This window comes from Periophthalmus magnuspinnatus, chromosome 21, assembly GCF_009829125.3.
Source record: "Periophthalmus magnuspinnatus isolate fPerMag1 chromosome 21, fPerMag1.2.pri, whole genome shotgun sequence".
NCBI classification, from domain to species: Eukaryota; Metazoa; Chordata; class Actinopteri; order Gobiiformes; family Gobiidae; genus Periophthalmus; species Periophthalmus magnuspinnatus.
Genome location: NC_047146.1, coordinates 18,232,350 through 18,252,806, shown reverse-complemented (window position 1 = coordinate 18,252,806; position 20,457 = coordinate 18,232,350). Strand labels below are relative to the sequence as shown.

Here is a 20,457-nt window from a genome sequence, read left to right as displayed (position 1 = left end):
TAGCCACAGATCAAATTGAACCTTCCCAAATACCGAATCATAAACTACAATATCCCACTTTATGTACAACTAATCAGTGTTCTCTGGTTTATAGACTATGAATGTAAAAATTACATTGTTACCTCTGTCTCTCTTATTACGTTTTCACAAGGTATATTTTGTTAAAGTTATGAAGTAGCTACAATTGAGTAAAAAAAATCACCTCGAACGTTATATTTGCCTATTGATATTCAATCTAAACAGAAAGAAACGGCTGTGACGACGACATCTTGACTTTTTTTCTATTAAATAATAAATCATTAAAAATAACATACGTAATGTACGTATCGTACGCTCAAAGACAGCGGTGGAAGTGCGGTCCGTGGTGTGGGCCTGTCCCACTTCAGCAAGATGGCGGCTACACTGAGGAGGGCAGATTCTCCACCGGAACCTTGAAACTACACTTTTGAAGAGTACTTCGTAAGGACCCTTGAAGGGTGCATTTGGCGAATTGAGACACAGCCATAGACACATTTCACAGTGACTCCACATCTGGAGAACAGAGCTTCTAAACAGGACACATCTCTGTATGTTTTGTTCAAATGGACTCTTCTTCTGATTCCAGCTCCTACAACATGGAGTCACCTGGACCTGGCCCCGGGTCTAAACCCAGACCTAAACCTGCTCCCAGCTCTGTGTCTCTGAAAAGTGACCGCTCCAAAGCCTATCCTCCAGACTTTAGAGAAGCTCCTCCTGAAGACCAGAGGTAAAACCTTCTTAATCCAGAGCTCTGGACATGTTCTGAGGACAGCGTCACCTGCTGTTCATCCTTCATCAGTGGAAACAGTGATCCTATGTTTTAATGGAGCTACTCTCAGTGTGAGACAGGATCACAGGGTCTTCTACAGATTGTACAGAGGTCTCAGAATCAGCTGTTCTGAACCAGGACTGTCCTGAATAAATCACCAACGTGAAACTACTGCACTACAGTATATTATGTATTTCATTTTTATAAAATTTTCAACTGCATTTCAAAATCAAAACAGAATCAGAATTACTTTTATTCACCCCCAAGAGGTAATTCTTTATGTTACAGGGTTTTTAAATGGTAAATATCAGATCATAAATATCAGATCATAAATACAGTAAGTCTATGAAAACTCCAATCTCAGCTCCCTCTTCCTCAGCCCTGTCAATGAGACTGAGATCGTCCAGGTTGTGGGATGGTTTAAGAGCAAAAAATCACAGGATTGTGATGGTTTGGATATGAGTTTAATAAAAAAAAAAAGTCATACATGAAGTAGTCAAACCTGTAAAACACATATGTAATTCATCTTTTATAACTGGTAAATTCCCATCAAAAATGAAATTTGCAAAAGTATTGCCAATATTCAAAATAAGGGACAAACATTATTTTCGTAATTACAGGCCTATTTCGCTGTTGCCTCAGCTATTAGAAATCCTCGAAAAACTTTATTGTGACCGCCTTAATAACTACATAAATAAATACAATCTACTACATGATAGCCAATATGGCTTTAGAGAAAACCGTTCCACTGCACTTGCAATGATCGACTTGGCGGAGGAGGTGAGCAATAGCATAGAAAAAATCAAATATGCCCTTGCAATTTTTATTGACCTAAAAAGGCATTCGATATGATTAATCATTCTATCTTAATCAATAAATTGAAGAAAAAGAGTATCAGGGGCTGTGCACTGCAATGGCTCACATCTTATTTATTAAATAGAAAGCAGTTTGTTCAGATGGGAGAGCACGTGTCCACCTTGAGGCACATCACATGCGGTGTGCCTCAGGGTTATGTGCTTGACCCAATTCTCTTCCTATTATATATGAATGATTTGTGCTTCATTAAAAAAAAAACTTAAACTAGTGCTTTTTGCGCTACAATTTTGTGTTCTGGGAAAAACCTGCAACAGTTGATGTCAGAGGTCTCCAGGGAAATGACTAAATTAAAACAATGGTTTGACTGTAATAAATTGTTGCTAAATTTAAAAAACAAAACAACTCAATTTATGGTTATAGGAAATAAAACAATTGACACTGAACTCAAAGTGATCATAAATAATGAAACAACTGATGAACATAATTTCCTTGGGGTTATCCTTGACCATAAACTATGCTGGAAGTCACAGGTTACTAGTGTGAAAAACAAAATAGCTAAATCTATAGCAGTTTTGAAGAAATCCAAATGTATGTTGGACAAAAAAGCACTTTATATTGCACATTAATACTGCCTTATCGTAATTACTGTACTGAGGCATGGGGAAATACTTATAAGACAAATGTGAATAATATCTCCATCCTTCAGAAAAAGGCAATAATGCTGGTTACATATGAATCCACTGTTTTTTAAGCTGAAAATAATGAACTTTGAAGATATAGTTAAATTTAAAACTCTGCAAAATATGTACAAAGCACGTTACAATCTTCTTCCAAATAATATCCAACACATGTTCCTAAATAGAGATAATACATATAATCTGAGGGGTCAAATGAACTTTAAGAAACAGTGCATTCGTACTACTCTGAAAAGTATGTTCATTACACAACGTGGAGTTGACCTATGGAATGAACTAGATGAAAGCTTAAAATGCAGTGTGTCATTAGTAAACTTTAAAAGAATGTACAAGGTAAATGTATGTAAAAACTATGTCACTGAAGAGGGATCATCATCAAAACTATGAATACTCACCTATGGTTTGGTAACAAGTTCTGAAATGTAAATTTTTATTAGGTTTCTGTTACTGTTACCGTACACTACTAGTGCATTATCATGTTCATTCTGGCTGGGCCAAATCTGTGTGTATCTATGTGCACAGACAGACACGTACATATAACACATGCATGCACATGCACGCGTGGTGTGTATGGGCACGTGTATGGATTAAGACTGACATGCACACATAACACATGCATGCACATGCCCTCGCACACGGGGTGTGTATGGGCATGTGCATGAATTAAGATTGACACATACACATAACACAAGGTGAATTAAGAAACGGTACAAGCATCTGGTGCATCTATTGTTGGTATGGGGAATTTTCATACGTATTATTATTATGGGTTTTTTTTATTTTTTATGCTTCTGTCAGTAATCAACTGCTGTGTTGCTTTTGTTGTAGATAAAGTTGGGGGGTAAGCTAATATAAGTATCTACTTCTGCTTAGCAAATCTTATATGATAAATGTGATCGTTTGTGATCGCTTACTTTCTTTCTTGTACCTGCTCAAATAAACTTCATTCATTCATTGTATAGTGAGACTTCAGAGTTCAGCAGTTTGATGGTGACACAGACAGGAATGATGTCCTGTGTCAGTGGAGCAGCAGTAAGGGGTTTGGGGTTTGGGTTCATGGGGTTAGGGTTGTCTCTTTGTGGAGCAGCATGACAGTAACAGTCTATGGCTGAACAAGCTCTTGTAGCTGACCAGCACATTGTGGAGTGGGTGGGAGGGACAGTCCAGAATAGTCCTGATTTTGGCCAACACCCTCCTGTCCGACACACGGCCGACCTTCTTGATGATCTTATTGAGTCTAGTAGCGTCCCTCACACACATTCTGCTGCCCCAGCAGACCACAGAGTACATGATGGCACTGAAGTACCAGTCTCCTGTTCTGTCAGGCTCGTGTCAACACTTTTCAGGCTCTCATGACAACGTTTCTGTGTAGACTCTGCACACCTGACCGAGCGACAGGTGCGACGGAGGAGAGGCACCTGACTGAAAGGGTTTAAGAAGACTCCCACACCCTGTCTCACTCTTGGGTCACTTTTATTAATACAACGTTTTGGTCCCTCTGACTTTCCTCAGTTTTGGGGTCAACTCCTTCTGCTCCTCTTATGTAAGTTAAGAGACTGCCCCCTTAAGAGTCTTCAACCAATCACAATAACATCTCACTGGACTGAAACGTTAAACCAAGAGTGAGGTACTGTGCGGGAGTCTTCTTAAAACCTTTCAGTTCAGTCTCTCATGACAAACCTGATGTATAAATTCATGTGTGGTCTAAATGAGTGTCTGAACTCTGTGGTGATGATGCTGGTGAGTCCCAGGTTTACTGCTGTGCAGAACCACTGCTCTTTATGGAAACACTGACTGTCTTTTATAACCCTGTTTTACTGTTGTCTCTTATTGTGTTCATTTATGGACCATGAGTCTGGAATAAATAAATGATGATGAATTTATTGTTTGACAGGGAGCCAGGCACAAAGGAGCAGCTGGACGCCATATTCAGGGTGAGTACCACACAAGTGGAGCATGTGTGGGGTTCTCTGAGGTGCTCGTCAGGTACTCTCTTTGACTAAATCTCTTCTCTTATTGTTCTGTTCCAGCGTCTGGAGGAGGACGTCCTGACTTTTGTCAAAGAGCAGCTGCAGAGGCTCCATGGGCTCCTGGCCTCAGATTACCCAGAATGCTCTGAGAGTGAGGAGGAGGAGCAGAGCAGCAGAGAGGCGGTTCTGAACATCACCCTGGACTTCCTGAGGAGGATGGACCAGGAGCAGCTGGCTCAGCGCCTACAGGACAGTAAGAACTCTGTTTCTGTCCATCTGAGGAACAGACCACACCAGACTTGACTTCACAGTAACAAAAGTCTACAGATGTTTTAGGCTCACAGAAAGTACTTTGACCCTGGTACATTAGGTGGATGATTTATTCATCTGAGAAACAGCTGTCACTTCTGGATTGAATTTGTATCTTGGATTTTCATCAAACAAGAGACAATTACCTTTCAAAAATAAAACAGTTTGTGTTTTTTGAACTACAAATTGTATCAAATATGTAAATAATGTAGGAATAATCTACCATAACATAGAATTAAGAGTGTTTACATCTCACTAACTGCCATTCACTGATACTACTTTAAATGTACTATTAAAAATGAATAATTTATTTCATGACATTCTTGTGAAGAAGTTTTTTTCACAAACCAGAAGTAGGTTGAGTTGACAGTTGTTTGTGTTTTTATTCAGGAAACACTGTTGGAGTTTGTAGAGATAAACTGAAGAGGCATCTGCAGCAGAGGTTCAGCCGAGTGTTTGAGGGCGTGGCTAAAGCAGGAGACTCCACCCCCCTGACCCAGATCTACACAGAGCTCTACATCACAGAGGGCGGAGCCTCAGAGGTCAACCAGGAACATGAGGTCAGACACATGGAGACTGCATCCAGGAGACCGGCTTCTCCAGAGACCACCATCACATGTGAAGACCTCTTTAAAGCCCGCCCACATTCACCAGAGCCAATCAGAGCGGTGCTAACAAAGGGCGTGGCCGGCGTAGGGAAAACAGTGCTGACTCAGAAGTTCTGTCTGGACTGGACTGAAGGCAGAGCCAACCAGGACCTCCAGCTGCTGTTTCCGTTCACTTTCAGAGAGCTCAATGTGCTCAGAGACACACAGTTCAGTCTGGTGGGTCTGCTGCACCACTTCTTCAGTCTATCCAAAGGTCTCTTCAGCTTCCAACAGCTTCAATTGCTTTTCATCTTTGACGGTCTGGACGAGTGCAGACTTCCTCTGGACTTCAGCCGAACCCCAGTACTGACCAACCCCACAGAGTCCACCTCAGTGCATGTGCTGCTGGTGAACCTCATCAGGGGGAGCCTGCTTCCCTCCGCTCACCTCTGGATAACCACACGCCCCGCTGCAGCCAATCAGATCCCTGCTGAGTTCGTCTTCATGGTGACAGAGGTGCGAGGGTTCACTGACTCAAAGAAGGAGCAGTACTTCAGGAAGAGGTTCAGAGACCAGGTCACAGCCGTCATCTCCCACATCAAGAGCATCCGCAGCCTCCACATCATGAGCCACATCCTGCTCTTCTGCTGGATCCTCTCCACAGTTATACAGAAGCTTCTGGAACAGACACAGGAACCAGAGCTGCCCTGGACTCTCACACAGATGTACATCCACTTCCTGGTGGTTCAGGCCAAAGTCCAGAACATCAAGTATCACCAGGGATCAGGGGTGGACGTTCACTGGACTCCAGAGACCAGGGAGATGGTGCGGTCTCTGGGAAAACTTTGAGCAGCTGCAGAAAGGAAACCTGATCTTCTACGAGTGTGACCTGAGCGAGTGTGGGCTGGACGCTGCAGTGGCCTCAGTGTACTCCGGAGTGTTCACACAGGTCTTTAGAGAGGAGCCAGGCCTGTACCAGGACAAGGTCTACTGCTTCATCCATCTGAGTGTGCAGGAGTTTCTGGCTGCTCTTCACGTCCATCAGACGTTCACAGTGTCTGGAGTCAACCTGCTGGAGGTCCAACAAACTTCTTTTTTTGCTCGATTGTTCAAAAACAAGACTGAACTGAGTTTTCTGCACTGCTCTGCTGTGGACCAGGCCTTACAGAGTCCAAACGGACACCTGGACCTGTTCCTGTGCTTCCTCCTGGGGCTGTCTCTGCCGACCAATCAGAGCCTGCTGCAGGGTCTGCTGACTCAAACAGAAAGTGACTGGACCAATCAGAAGACAGTAAAATACATCAAACAGAAGCTGAATGAAAAGGGTCTGTCTGCAGAGAGAAGCCTGAACCTGCTCCACTGTCTGAACGAGCTGAACGAGCACAGTCTGTCCTTCCTGTTACTGTCCTCAGACTCAGACCTGGAGGAGTTTGACCTGAAGAAATACCAACGCTCAGAGACAGCTCTCCTGAATCTTCTGCCAGTGGTCAAAGCCTCCACCAAAGCCCTGTGAGTCCAGACTGTATTTAAACTCTTTTGTCATGGTTCTAGTCTCTGTCAGCTTTTCCCGGAGGCACACCACAAACAAAAATCCAGTAGGCTCAAGTAGATCCATAAACCAGGTTCTTTATTTCGGCAGAGGCATGATTTAAACTGATTCAACACCATGATCTCCTCTCTCCTAATTTTACATCTCCAGAGTGGGCTCTATATACTAGTAGCACACGTCACATTCTCTTAATGATTAGCTTGGAATATACAGACATGTACATGTTATCTGGGTTCACTGAAGACAAAGTCAGCATGCTGATCTGGTCTTTCTTAAGAAACACACGTCTTGCACGTCTTGGTACAAAAATGCACATAGCACTTCCACGTCCATGTATGTTCCAAGTACATTATGACATCATCGTGCCACACTGGCACCCACAAAAACATACAGGTCAAAGTATAATATATCAAGTATAATAATATCATGTTACATGAAACATTAATCTCACATCTCTAATGTCCCTCTCTCCTCAGACTGTAGAAATCTTAAATTGGATTTTGGTAGGAACAAATTACATCAGTAATAATAGATTTTTTTAAGTTAAAAATGCCACATAGGAGGTGTTGGGATGAAGTTGTAGTACAAATAAGTAAAACTTAAAAAGTTTGCACTATATAAAATTGAAATCAGACATTTACATATGTTTATATAAAAAGACACATAGGCTTTTTTGTTCTCACTGTCTGACATGAAATCAGAATGAACTTTTCCTGTTTTAGGTTAAGTAGGATTACCAAAATTTGCTAAATGCCAGAATAATGAGAGAATAATTTTAGACTAGAATTTTTCATTACTTTCAGAAGTCAGAAGTTTACATACATTTGATTAGTATTTGGAGCCATTGCCTTTAAACTGTATGGCTCCATAAGCTTCTTAATAGTTGGCAGGAATATGGCCCATTCTGACTGAACTGGTGTAACTGAGTCAAGTTTGTTGGTCTCCTTGCTTGCACATAGATTAAGATTAGGGTTTAGTGATGGCCACGCCAAAACATTGACTTTGTTATACTTAAGCCACTTTGTAACATGTAAAATAGGCTTTCTCAGACTGAGTGTCTCCAAGGTCAAAGTGCAGAGGGGCTGATCTGCAGGAAAGGAGGAAGAGGGAAAGAGCTCACAGTGCAGTGGCCAAAGCCAAGGCTCATCCTAAACCTGAGGCAGTGTGTGAAATCACGGCAGGGGTGTAACAGCAAAGTGTGGGCCCTGGGTACAAATTGTCTTGGTGGGCCTGCACTACATGTCGTCTAATGAAAAATGCCTATTAGAGACTTTGTGAAGGGCCCCTTGGTAAACAGTACCCTTTAACCCCCCAGTCCGATGCCCCTGGATCAGGGGACAGAGGCAGGCTGCTCCACTCCTCCATTGCTCTCATAGAGAGTAACCCTGAGTTGACACTGGGTGTTTGCCACCAATTAAGCATAACGTGCGCACATTTCCCTAACATCTCATGCTCCCCCCAAACAGGAGTGCTGCACACTTTGAGAAGGTCTGTTGTAATCTCTAATGTCCCTCTGTCTTCTTAGTCTTCAATGCTGTGGCCTGTCCCCTCACATCTGTGGTCCTCTGGCCTCAGTCCTCAGTCCTCAGCTCCTCCAGTCTCACACACCTGGATCTCAGTCACAACGACCTCCAGGACTCAAGGCGCTAGAGGCGCTCAGGTGAGACACTCCCATGATACACTGCCTGAGTATGTCCACATGAATGTAATGCTGCCTCCTTGTGTCCACATGAGTGTAATACTGTGTATCTTTAGGTTGTCTGGATGTCTGGTCTCAGAGAGGGGCGGGGCTTCTCTGGCCTCAGCTCTGAGCTCCACCTCCTCCCATCTCAGAGAGTTAGACCTGAGCTACAACCATCCCGGACCCTCAGCTGAGGTCCTGGCCTCTCTACGGGATGACCCCCACTGCCCCCTGCAGTCTCTCAGGTGTGGGTCCTGGTTCAGTGGGTCTCTGATCCATGCTTGGTCCAGGTCTTGGTCTCTGGTCTGGTCTGAACTGGACTTGTGTGTTTCAGGTTGGATTCTGCTGGAGAACAGTGGATGGTCCCAGGTCTGAGGAAGTGTGAGTCATTAAACATTAGACATTAGGCCACTTTACCATTTTGCAGGGACACATTTTTCTTTATGTTTGGGGGTCACAAACACCGTTGGTTGTTATTATGTGGGTCACGACTGAAAAGGGTTGAAAACTCTGCTCTAACTAATGTGCAGATGGTTTACAGACCACAAATTATAAATAATTTGTGTCAATGTCATAAACATCTGGAAATCATTGATTTAACTGTTTTTCTACAGTTGACATTTCTCAGCAGCCAATTATTCAAACTGTGTTTCACGTGGTACACAACATAATTCAAAGTGCTTTACAGAATAAGAAAGACAATAAAAGCACAATACAAGCAAATAAAAACATAAACTAACTGTGGGCACCAGCTGGAGGCCAGTCTCTGAGGTTCAAGAGAGTCCTGGACCAAACCAGGTCAGGATCCAAACAGACACCCAGGTCTGTGACAGAGAACAAGAGGGAACCATTGTGGCCTGCAATAGAAAAATACTGCCCATTTAGTTGGAAAAATACACTTCTCTCATTAATCTGGAGATTTGTAAATGTAAGGCCCTGGCCACAATCTCTGAAACTCCAATAAACTTTGTTCATTCTCCTTTACACCAGTGTGGAGTTAGGTGGTGTTTGGTGGAATTGCGTAACATCTAGTTGCTCTATAGCTTTTCATATGCATTATTACAGCTTAAAATGTAAAGAAAATACAACTTTTCTGATTTCAAGGAACAAGAAGTGATGTGGCGTGTTTGTGTCCTCAGATTCCTGTGAGTTTTCTCTGGATCCAAACACAGCTCACAGAAAACTCAAACTGTCTGAGGACAAACGGACAGTGACCTGTGTGAGAGAGGAGCAGCAGTATCCAGATCATGAGGACAGATTTACAGGCTACTATCAGGTCCTGAGCTCCACTGGCCTGAGGGGGCGCTGTTACTGGGAGGTGCAGTGGAGTGGAGTGGTGGTTGATATATCAGTGAGTTACAGAGGAATCAGACGGAGAGGAGAGAGAGAGGAGTGTTGGTTTGGAGGCAATGATCAGTCCTGGAGGCTGAGGATCTTTAGTGAACGTTACTATTTCTATCACAACAACAGACACACAGACCTCCCCTCCTCCTCCCCCTGTTTCTCAAGACGAGTGTCTGTGTTCCTGGACTCTGAGGCTGGATCTCTGTCCTTCTATGAGGTCCGCTCTGATGGAGAACTATTCCACCTCCACACCTTCAGCTCCTCCTTCACTGAGCCTCTATTTTCTGGGTTTGGGGTGTGGAGGGAAGGTGACTCTGTGTCTGTGGTGGATCTGAGGAGAGACTTCTCTGACTCATTCATGATATGAAAAAGCAGCTTTTCTTCATTCTTCTGCACATAGAGAAAATTGACTGGGGCAAGTCATGTGTTTCAAATCTGATGTAAAAACATTTTCTCCTCTTTTAGCCTCACACCTGTGATTCTTCAAAACTGAGAGGAATTAAAGTAGTGAGTCAATAACAGGAGACAAGTAAAAGTATTGTGTTTTTGTATCTATGGACTGACGTAACAGTGAACTGTGCAAGTGGTTAATGTGTCTGTTATAAGAGAAACTCCTGGGTTTGTAAATCGCTCATGCTTCACTTTAAAATGTGATACTGTGTGTGTGGCTCAGAGAGTGGACAGTGTGAACTGCTTTTACTTTTGACTCAATGTAACTGCAATGTATCATTGATTTGTGTAAATCAGGGACTGCAGATGGAAACTCACTGTTTAGCTCTAATCTGGTGTGGAACATCTCTGTTTTTATGATCTTAATGTCTCTGTACACTGTCCCTTCAAATAAAGACAAAACTAAACAAACACAAGTCATTTTACACTGACCTGGACTTAGTTGGAGTGTGATTCAGTTCTACTACTACAAGTTTAAGTAATCTCTATCCTCATGTATTCAAAACGGCATTGCTCCAGCCTACTCCGTGTTAACTTCCAGTACTAGTATCTGCAGTTTGGATCTACATTTTATTCTTAGTGCTTTGATGCCACCTATTGGCAACATGTGACTTTGATGCCTAGGTGACCAATTCTCACGTATCAAGTACATAAATTGATTTATGCCAACATCTTGTTTTATTGTGAATATATTTCAAGATCAATACATAGACCTATAGAATAATTCAATACATTAGCAGTTTAATATCAAAAACATAACAGTCATATATCTAGAGTTTGAAACCAGTGATGCTGAAGACATTTCTTTAATTGATTTTTTTTTGTTCAAAAGAAAAATCTGACAAATTCTTCAAGGCACTGCTATTATGACTATGATAAATCTTCTACTTTCTACTCAACTGCACTTATTCAGGTTATTTTCTGTTTAAAAATATTGTTTCTATTTTGTAGAAATGGGTCTGACTGATATTGGGTGTCTAGAATTTTCAGCACTCACCTATCTAATAAAGGCAGAAATAAGCAGGGTTCATGTCATGAATGGCCTAATTTTAGCCTTGTAAAAAAATACATATCTATAGCTACAAGAGGGACTTAGATAATCTACTAGACTATGTGCTGCTATTATTTATGAATCACATTTTTATTAGTGTTTGGCTAATCAATACACAGTAGACAGTCTATATCATTTATCATGTTTATTGCAAAGTCCAGCATTGCAATACTTACAATGAATAACATCTTATTAAAAAACATTTACCTTGCACCAAAATGTGAAAAACTGAGATCTTCCCTATTAACTGATTAAAGTGAACCAGTGAAAATGGAATATTTACAACTGTGGTAATATTAAAACATACTACTTAGTAGCAAAACAGTTACAGTACATTGTAATAACTTGTCTTTTAACAGTCCACAGTATATTTCAGTCCCAGAGTTCAGGTCTGGCTGTTTTAGTCCACCTCTTCGATGGTGGGCCCCTGAGAGCCTCCGCGGGCCTCCTCTCTGCAGGTGCTTGTGGGTGGGGCTCCTTGGTAGAGCTTACTGATGATGGGGTTACACACTTTCTCCAGCTCCTTCTGCTTGTGCTGGTACTCCTCCACCTCAGCCAGCTGGTTACTGTCCAGCCAGCTCATGGTCTCATCACACTTGTCTAGCAGCTTCTTGCGATCGTCCTGGCTCAGTTTGCTGCTCACTGCCTCATCCTGGATGCTGTTTTTCACAGTGAACACATAGGCCTCTAGAGCGTTCTTGGCACTGACCCTGTTCCTCTGGACTTCATCCTCAGCTTTGAACTTCTCAGCGTCCTGCACCATCTTCTCAATCTCCTCTTTGCTGAGTCGGCCCTTGTCGTTTGTGATGGTGATCTTGTTCTCTTTGCCGGTGCTCTTGTCCACGGCCGACACATTCAGGATACCATTGGCATCAATGTCAAATGTCACTTCGATTTGAGGGACGCCTCGGGGGGCAGGGGGGATGCCCGTCAACTCAAAGCGACCCAGCAGATTGTTGTCCTTAGTCATGGCACGCTCCCCTTCGTACACCTGGATGAGGACTCCGGGCTGGTTGTCAGAGTAGGTGCTGAAGGTCTGAGTCTGCTTGGTAGGGATGGTGGTGTTGCGTTTGATGAGAGCGGTCATGACTCCTCCGGCTGTCTCGATGCCGAGGGACAGAGAAGCCACATCCAGAAGCAGCAGGTCCTGAACCTTCTCAGAGGTGTCCCCGGAGAGAATGGCAGCCTGGACAGCCGCACCATATGCCACCGCTTCGTCTGGGTTGATGCTCTTGTTCAGGTCACGGCCGTTGAAGAAGTCCTGCAGGAGTTTCTGGACTTTAGGGATCCTGGTGGAGCCTCCCACTAGGACAACGTCATGGATCTGTCCTTTGTCCATCTTGGCATCCCTCAGGGCCTTCTCCACAGGCTCCAGTGTTCCCCTGAACAGGTCTGAGCACAGCTCCTCAAAGCGTGCTCTGGTGATAGAGGTGTAGAAGTCTTGTCCCTCAAACAGAGAGTCGATCTCGATGCTGGCCTGAGAGCTGGAGGACAGGGTCCTCTTGGCCCTCTCGCAGGCTGTGCGCAGCCTCCTCAGGGCTCTCTTGTTCTGGCTAATGTCCTTCTTGTGTTTCCTCTTGAACTCCTCCACAAAGTGGTTGACCATGCAGTTGTCAAAGTCCTCTCCTCCCAGATGTGTGTCTCCGGCCGTGGCCTTGACCTCAAAGACACCGTCATCGATGCTGAGGATGGATACGTCAAAGGTGCCTCCTCCCAAGTCAAAGATGAGGACGTTACGCTCCCCGGAGCGGCCTTTGTCCAGGCCATAGGCAATGGCGGCGGCTGTGGGCTCGTTGATGATTCTCAGGACATTGAGGCCAGCGATCACACCTGCGTCTTTAGTGGCTTGTCTCTGAGAGTCGTTGAAGTAGGCCGGGACTGTGATTACTGCGTTGGACACTTTCTGGCCTAAGTAGGCCTCTGCCACTTCCTTCATCTTCACCAGAACCATGGAGGAGATCTCCTCAGGGCTGAAGGTCTTGTCTTCTCCCTTGTACTCCACTCTGATTTTGGGCTTGCCTCCGTCACTCACCACATTGAAGGGCCAGTGCTTCATGTCGGCCTGCACGGTGGTGTCATCGAACCTGCGGCCGATCAGCCTCTTGGCGTCAAACACTGTGTTGTTGGGGTTGAGGGCCACCTGGTTCTTGGCAGCATCACCGATGAGGCGCTCAGTGTCGGTGAAGGCCACATAGCTGGGGGTGGTCCTGTTGCCCTGGTCATTGGCGATGATTTCCACCTTTCCATGCTGGAAGACTCCCACACATGAGTATGTGGTGCCCAGGTCAATGCCAACAGCCACTCCTTTTGCAGACATCTTGGTTCTGTATTGGTCTCCTGAAAAACAATTTTAAAAAAAATGTTAATTTGAAGTAATTTATAGTAACTATAAGTGTAATTACAACTGTTATAATAACTAGACTACTTATCATTTTACATTGAATATTTATTCTAAAGATAAATATTAAAATAATTTCAATATGTTTATACTGACTAAACATAAATAATACTTCTCAAATACAATGATTTTAAAAATTGACAGTCTTCAAATATTGTCTAGAAAGTAGTGTAGTTACTTACAGTTCAATCAAAGAGATGAAAGTTATGAATAAGTCTGTAGTCCCAGTGTTCTTCTTTCACTGCTCTGTATCTCTGTAGAGTCTCGTGCTCTCTGTAGTTCGCTGTGGCTCTCTGTAGTTCTCTGTAGTTTGCTGTGGCTCTCTGTGGCTCTCTGTGGCTCTCTGTGGCTCTCTGTGGCTCTCTGTGGCTCTCTGTGGCTCTCTGTGGCTCTCTGTGGCTCTCTGTATGTCGCTTCTTACGCAGCTCTTCTGTTTGAATCGTCTCCTCTCCTGCCTCGCTCTGTATTTATACTCTTCCCGCCTTCTTCTGGCTCTTTCTGGAAACCTCCCGCCCCTTCTGTGATTCTGTCCAATCAGAGCGTTGAGCGACAGTACAGCGTGGTGACGTCATGGCACGTTACCGTCTGCGCGCCCCTCCCTCAAACATTCTGCTGTTTTCTAGACTCCGATAGAAACGTGGAGAAAACCCTACAAAATATGTCATATTTACTGTTGAGGGGTTTTCAGAGGATTCATTGACGCCTTATGCAATAGACTAAAACTATACTGTCTTACTTAAGCCGTTTCAGAATGATTTTGCTATTAATATGCTAGGCCTATTTTGTTCTTTTTGTGATTATTCTATTGATAAGAATTGAATTGTATTAAAAAAAGGGGTGGGTAGTATATAGAAAAATGGATATGATATTGCAACTGTTCTAACGATATGCAAAATTAAAATATCGAGTATATCATCTGTAAATGAAACAATAAAAAAATACACTAAAAAGCTGAGTAAAAATGAAATGGGAAGAAACATCGAGGTAATCTCCCAAACAAAAGTACAGAGTGATACTTCTGCGCTTTAGTTAATTTTATTTTCCATTCATGTTTTGTTCAATACTCAAGACTTTTACACTCACATTTAGCACATTCCTGATCCATTGTTAAAATATTGTTGAATATCGTGAGATAATGCAAAAAAAAAAAAAAAATAAATAAATAAATAAATAACTTTTTAAAAAATCGAGATATTAGGGGTTTTTTTGTCCGCATTGCCCACCCCTAATTGAAAATAAACATTTTAAAACTTTTAATCTAAAAAAGAAAAAAATATCTTTATCTTAGACTCATTCAGATCTTAAACTTTGTTAAAATATTACCCAGACAAAACCCTTGTTTAGGCTATGTACACGTCAAAACATGTAGATTTCTGATGGCACATATCTAGACTGGAAGAAAGAATAGGATCATACATGTGTGTGTTTTTAATTATGCACTTTCAGACAGCTTTCATGGAGTTTGTTTAGCCCTGTACACTTTTAACACGAGACATTTAGTTGCATTGCTTCATAAGTAAATAAATAGAAATAAACTCTAATAGGCAATAGGCATCATGAAATATAAAGTAGCTTTGCTGATTATAGAGTCCAAATTGATTGCATTATGCTATAACACTTTTTGCTTTCTGTCCTACTTCTAAACAACCACTAGATGGCGACATTACTTTATTAAAGGTACACTGCATTTTGTGATGGGGTTCAGCCACCTGCTTGTCTCTGTGGATATGTTTTTGCTTTGCCTGAAATGTTCCTCAGTATTGCATTAATTTGTTCTTTGCATTTAGGCTACGTGTGTTTGTTGCTCAAAATACCTCGAAAAACATGCATTTGTGAGTGGGCTCATCTCTCTGCAGATCTAATAATAATAATAATAATAATAATAATAATAATAATAATAATAATAATAATAATAATAATAATAATAATAATGATACATTTTATTTGTATTGCACTTTACATTTCAGAGAAATCTCAGAGTGCTACAGACACAGAAGAAACATAAAAACATTATAAATCAGAAAAGGTAATAAGCATATAAAAAGACATTACAATTTACATTTGCAAACATTAAATAATTAATAGCAGTAGTAATAACAGTTAAAAGTCATAAAACTTGATAAGACTTTTTAAAAAAGAATGTCTTAAGGCCTTTTTTAAAGGCCTCGACACTTTGTGGTGCCCTCAGAGACTCTGGAAGGGCATTCCACAATTGAGGGGCAGCAGCCTGAAAGGCCCTGTCTCCCATAGTGGAGAGTCTGGTCCTAGGCTGGTGGAGGCAGTGAGTGGTGGATGAGCGGAGATTGTGTGAGGTCGTATGTGGGGTGAAGAGCTCTGTGAGATAGGCAGAGGCAGTTCCATGGATGCACTGGTAGGTGAGGAGGCAGATTTTGAAGTGTATCCTAGACTGGATAGGCAGCCAGTGAAGTGAATGGAGAACAGGGGTTATGTGGTCATATTTGTGCCTCCTCGTCATCTAACTTGTAACCTGGTCTTGTACCATCACCTGGTTTTCACAACAAAGGTAGATGAGAAGTGATAGATTCCAGGCAAAGCATTAAAGTGAACCTGTTAAGCAAAATCAACTTTTTAGATGTTTTAACCACGTTAGACCATGTTGTTTCCCCTTCTCATTTACACTCTCGAAGTTGTATTTGGAGTGATTCATGCAAGTTTAAGTAATCTCTATCCTCATATATTCAAAACATCATTGCTCCAGCCTACTCCGTCTTAACCTCCACTGCTAAATGCTTCCTGCTCTGTACTTATTCATTGTCCAATTTTCTTTTCTCAATCAGTGATACAAGTATGATTCGGCAGCATGTTCGTTCACTGCATTGTGGCACAAATGACTTTCTTGATAAATTTTAATGTATATTTTTCATGACTACATTGTATTCAGATTCCTTGGAGTTTAAATCCTTTTGTGTCAAGATAGGCCATAGGTCTCCTCCAACCTGAGCTGAGGAGTCTTTAAATAATCGGCAATAGAGTTCTCATCCTATCTTTACTGTATCATTCTTTACAGGAAATATTGCAGTTTCCTAGTGTTAAAATATTTTTTTAAAAAGCACACCTATATAGTACTTTTAAATCTGTTTTTTATATAACATTATCTTTAGACTGGTCAGTCTGGTATTTTCTCCATCTCTGTTTATTTACTGCATTGTGTGAATGAACACTTTGCTTTGTTAATGTAGGTGGGGGAATATTCAAGATGATACTGTGTAAATTGTGTTTTAGTAAATGTTTGGGCAAAACAATGTGAAGGCAAACCTAGATGTTTTCTTTTTAATTATGTTTATTACAAAATCCATTTCAAATTTCACTTAAAAACATTCCAACAAATAATAATCGTATTAAATATGAAAATGTGTACCATACAAGTACAATGTGTATCGTTGCTCTATACATTACAAATTATCTTAGTTTGTGGCAGAAAGATAAAGTGCACAAGTATTTACATGTAGCTTATTATAAAACATTATACTCTAAAGTACATAGTAATAAATAGTCTTTTAACAGTCCACAGTATATTTCAGTCCCAGTGCTCAGGTCTGATTGCTTTAGTCCACCTCTTCGATGGTGGGCCCCTGAGAGCCTCCGCGGGCCTCCTCTCTGCAGGTGCTTGTGGGTGGGGCTCCTTGGTAGAGCTTACTGATGATGGGGTTACACACTTTCTCCAGCTCCTTCTGCTTGTGCTGGTACTCCTCCACCTCAGCCAGCTGGTTACTGTCCAGCCAGCTCATGGTCTCATCACACTTGTCTAGCAGCTTCTTGCGATCGTCCTGGCTCAGTTTGCTGCTCACTGCCTCATCCTGGATGCTGTTTTTCACAGTGAACACATAGGCCTCTAGAGCGTTCTTGGCACTGACCCTGTTCCTCTGGACTTCATCCTCAGCTTTGAACTTCTCAGCGTCCTGCACCATCTTCTCGATCTCCTCTTTGCTGAGTCGGCCCTTGTCGTTTGTGATGGTGATCTTGTTCTCTTTGCCGGTGCTCTTGTCCACGGCCGACACATTCAGGATACCATTGGCATCAATGTCAAATGTCACTTCGATTTGAGGGACGCCTCGGGGGGCAGGGGGGATGCCCGTCAACTCAAAGCGACCCAGCAGATTGTTGTCCTTAGTCATGGCACGCTCCCCTTCGTACACCTGGATGAGGACTCCGGGCTGGTTGTCAGAGTAGGTGCTGAAGGTCTGAGTCTGCTTGGTAGGGATGGTGGTGTTGCGTTTGATGAGAGCGGTCATGACTCCTCCGGCTGTCTCGATGCCGAGAGACAGAGGAGCCACATCCAGAAGCAGCAGGTCCTGAACCTTCTCAGAGGTGTCCCCGGAGAGAATGGCAGCCTGGACAGCCGCACCATATGCCACCGCTTCGTCTGGGTTGATGCTCTTGTTCAGGTCACGGCCGTTGAAGAAGTCCTGCAGGAGTTTCTGGACTTTAGGGATCCTGGTGGAGCCTCCCACTAGGACAACGTCATGGATCTGTCCTTTGTCCATCTTGGCATCCCTCAGGGCCTTCTCCACAGGCTCCAGTGTTCCCCTGAACAGGTCTGAGCACAGCTCCTCAAAGCGTGCTCTGGTGATAGAGGTGTAGAAGTCTTGTCCCTCAAACAGAGAGTCGATCTCGATGCTGGCCTGAGAGCTGGAGGACAGGGTCCTCTTGGCCCTCTCGCAGGCTGTGCGCAGCCTCCTCAGGGCTCTCTTGTTCTGGCTAATGTCCTTCTTGTGTTTCCTCTTGAACTCCTCCACAAAGTGGTTGACCATGCGGTTGTCAAAGTCCTCTCCTCCCAGATGTGTGTCTCCGGCCGTGGCCTTGACCTCAAAGACACCGTCATCGATGCTGAGGATGGACACGTCAAAGGTGCCTCCTCCCAAGTCAAAGATGAGGACGTTACGCTCCCCAGAGCGGCCTTTGTCCAGGCCATAGGCAATGGCGGCGGCTGTGGGCTCGTTGATGATTCTCAGGACATTGAGGCCAGCGATCACACCTGCGTCTTTAGTGGCTTGTCTCTGAGAGTTGTTGAAGTAGGCCGGGACTGTGATTACTGCGTTGGACACTTTCTGGCCCAAGTAGGCCTCTGCAACTTCCTTCATCTTCACCAGAACCATGGAGGAGATCTCCTCAGGGCTGAAGGTCTTGTCTTCTCCCTTGTACTCCACTCTGATCTTGGGCTTGCCTCCGTCACTCACCACATTGAAGGGCCAGTGCTTCATGTCGGCCTGCACGGTGGTGTCATCGAACCTGCGGCCGATCAGCCTCTTGGCGTCAAACACTGTGTTGTTGGGGTTGAGGGCCACCTGGTTCTTGGCAGCATCACCGATGAGGCGCTCAGTGTCGGTGAAGGCCACATAGCTGGGGGTGGTCCTGTTGCCCTGGTCATTGGCGATGATTTCCACCTTTCCATGTTGGAAGACTCCCACACATGAGTATGTGGTGCCCAGGTCAATGCCAACAGCCACTCCTTTTGCAGACATCTTGGCTCTGTATTGGTCTCCTGAAAAACAATAAATATGCAAAATTTGTTAATTTGGACTTTTTTCATCACTTGTGTAACTACAACTATTAATTGTTAAAGCGTAGGCTACCTGTCATACATTAATTTATTTTACTTTCCAAAAGTACTACTACTCGTACTAAGACTACTTTTAGACTATTTTACACATAGTCATAATGACTACTAGAAATCTATGTAAATAATGGATCTCATCAGGTGTGAAAAATTTCTCCCAGGTCTTCAAATGTTCTATGAAAAAAAAACAAAAAAACAAAACAGTGTAGTTACTTACAGTTCAATCAAAGAGATGAGCGTTACCAAAAGGTCTGTAGTCTTGGTGTTCTTCTGTCAATGCTGTGTATCTCAGTAGAGTCTCGTGCTCTCTGCAGTTCTCTGTAGTTCTTCTCTTGTGTCGCTCCTTTTGCAGCTTTTATGTTCTGATCGTCTCCTCCCTTTCTCGCTCTGTATTTATTCTGTTCCCGCCTTCTTCTGGCTCCTTCTGGAAACTTCCCGCCCCTTCTGTGATTCTGTCCAATCAGAGCCCTGAGCGACACTACGGCGTTATGACTGTGCCTCGTGCGTGCTCCTCCCCTTCCCATCGAACATTGTCCCGTCTTCTCGGCTCGACAGAAACGAGGAGAAAAGACCAGAAAATAGGTCATAGTTCCTGTTTTAGATGTGAGCAGACAACTTGCCCCACATGTCTGTTGGTCCACTATAAGTCTCAAGAAAAGTAGTCGTTGTTTGCATTGTACACAGATAAATTACTTCTGTCAATTACAGATACTTCAAGAGTCATCTGTGAATAACTTTGTCAGAAAAAAATCAGTTGCAAATATTAAAAGAGCCTAATTTCCACCAGAGCAAGACTAGAAAGCGCGGCCCTTTTCAAATCAGGGATAAAAACAAACGCAAACATATTAAACTTAAAATAAAAGTATTATACAAAGGCTATTTTAAATTCAACTCTGCATTTAGACTACAAATATAAGTCCGCATTTAGAGGAATGACATACAGCGCTATTTTAATCATCTCACAATTGTGGGCAAGACATTATAATCTTACCCACCGAGACCATCTTTGTTTCCGTTTCAGCACTATTTATTAATTGCATACTGCAGAAGAACCACTAGATGGCAGTATTGTAGCACTTTTGCTGGAGGACTCATGGACAGCTCAGTTCCATTTAAACGTATAACGTTTTTTTTTTTTAAATTATTATTATTTTTATCATTTGTTCTTTTTTGTTGAATATAAATAAATGTTACCCATAACTTTGGTTTGATCCTGCTATTGCTGGGTTTCAGATGACATCA

The 20,457-nt window shown here is 42.9% G+C and overlaps 4 protein-coding genes across 4 annotated transcripts; 2 read left to right on the top strand and 2 right to left on the bottom strand.

Annotated features, from left to right (window-relative positions):
• The first annotated feature begins 575 nt into the window (after positions 1-575).
• LOC117388806 (protein NLRC3-like) lies at positions 576-6,038 on the top strand. The gene is made up of 4 exons (XM_055230336.1): positions 576-745; positions 4,193-4,232; positions 4,329-4,521; positions 4,968-6,038. Exons 1-4 carry the CDS (start codon positions 582-584, stop codon positions 6,011-6,013), a joined length of 1,443 nt encoding a protein of 480 aa, XP_055086311.1. The 5' UTR covers positions 576-581; the 3' UTR covers positions 6,014-6,038.
• Positions 6,039-7,969: 1,931 nt separating this feature from the next.
• Positions 7,970-10,271, top strand: LOC117388893 (stonustoxin subunit alpha-like). The gene is made up of 5 exons (XM_055230369.1): positions 7,970-8,002; positions 8,312-8,373; positions 8,469-8,639; positions 8,729-8,775; positions 9,534-10,271. Exons 1-5 carry the CDS (start codon positions 7,970-7,972, stop codon positions 10,103-10,105), a joined length of 885 nt encoding a protein of 294 aa, XP_055086344.1. The 3' UTR covers positions 10,106-10,271.
• A 1,103-nt stretch (positions 10,272-11,374) lies between these two features.
• Positions 11,375-14,076, bottom strand: LOC117389865 (heat shock 70 kDa protein 1-like). The gene is made up of 2 exons (XM_033987592.2): positions 13,820-14,076; positions 11,375-13,576 (listed from the first exon to the last, which is right to left on the bottom strand). The coding sequence occupies exon 2, from the start codon at positions 13,554-13,556 to the stop codon at positions 11,640-11,642; it is 1,917 nt and encodes a 638-aa protein (XP_033843483.1). The 5' UTR covers positions 13,557-13,576; positions 13,820-14,076; the 3' UTR covers positions 11,375-11,639.
• Positions 14,077-16,931: 2,855 nt separating this feature from the next.
• LOC117388800 (heat shock 70 kDa protein 1-like) lies at positions 16,932-19,583 on the bottom strand. The gene is made up of 2 exons (XM_033986331.2): positions 19,433-19,583; positions 16,932-19,140 (listed from the first exon to the last, which is right to left on the bottom strand). Exon 2 carries the CDS (start codon positions 19,118-19,120, stop codon positions 17,204-17,206), a length of 1,917 nt encoding a protein of 638 aa, XP_033842222.1. The 5' UTR covers positions 19,121-19,140; positions 19,433-19,583; the 3' UTR covers positions 16,932-17,203.
• Positions 19,584-20,457: the final 874 nt, after the last annotated feature.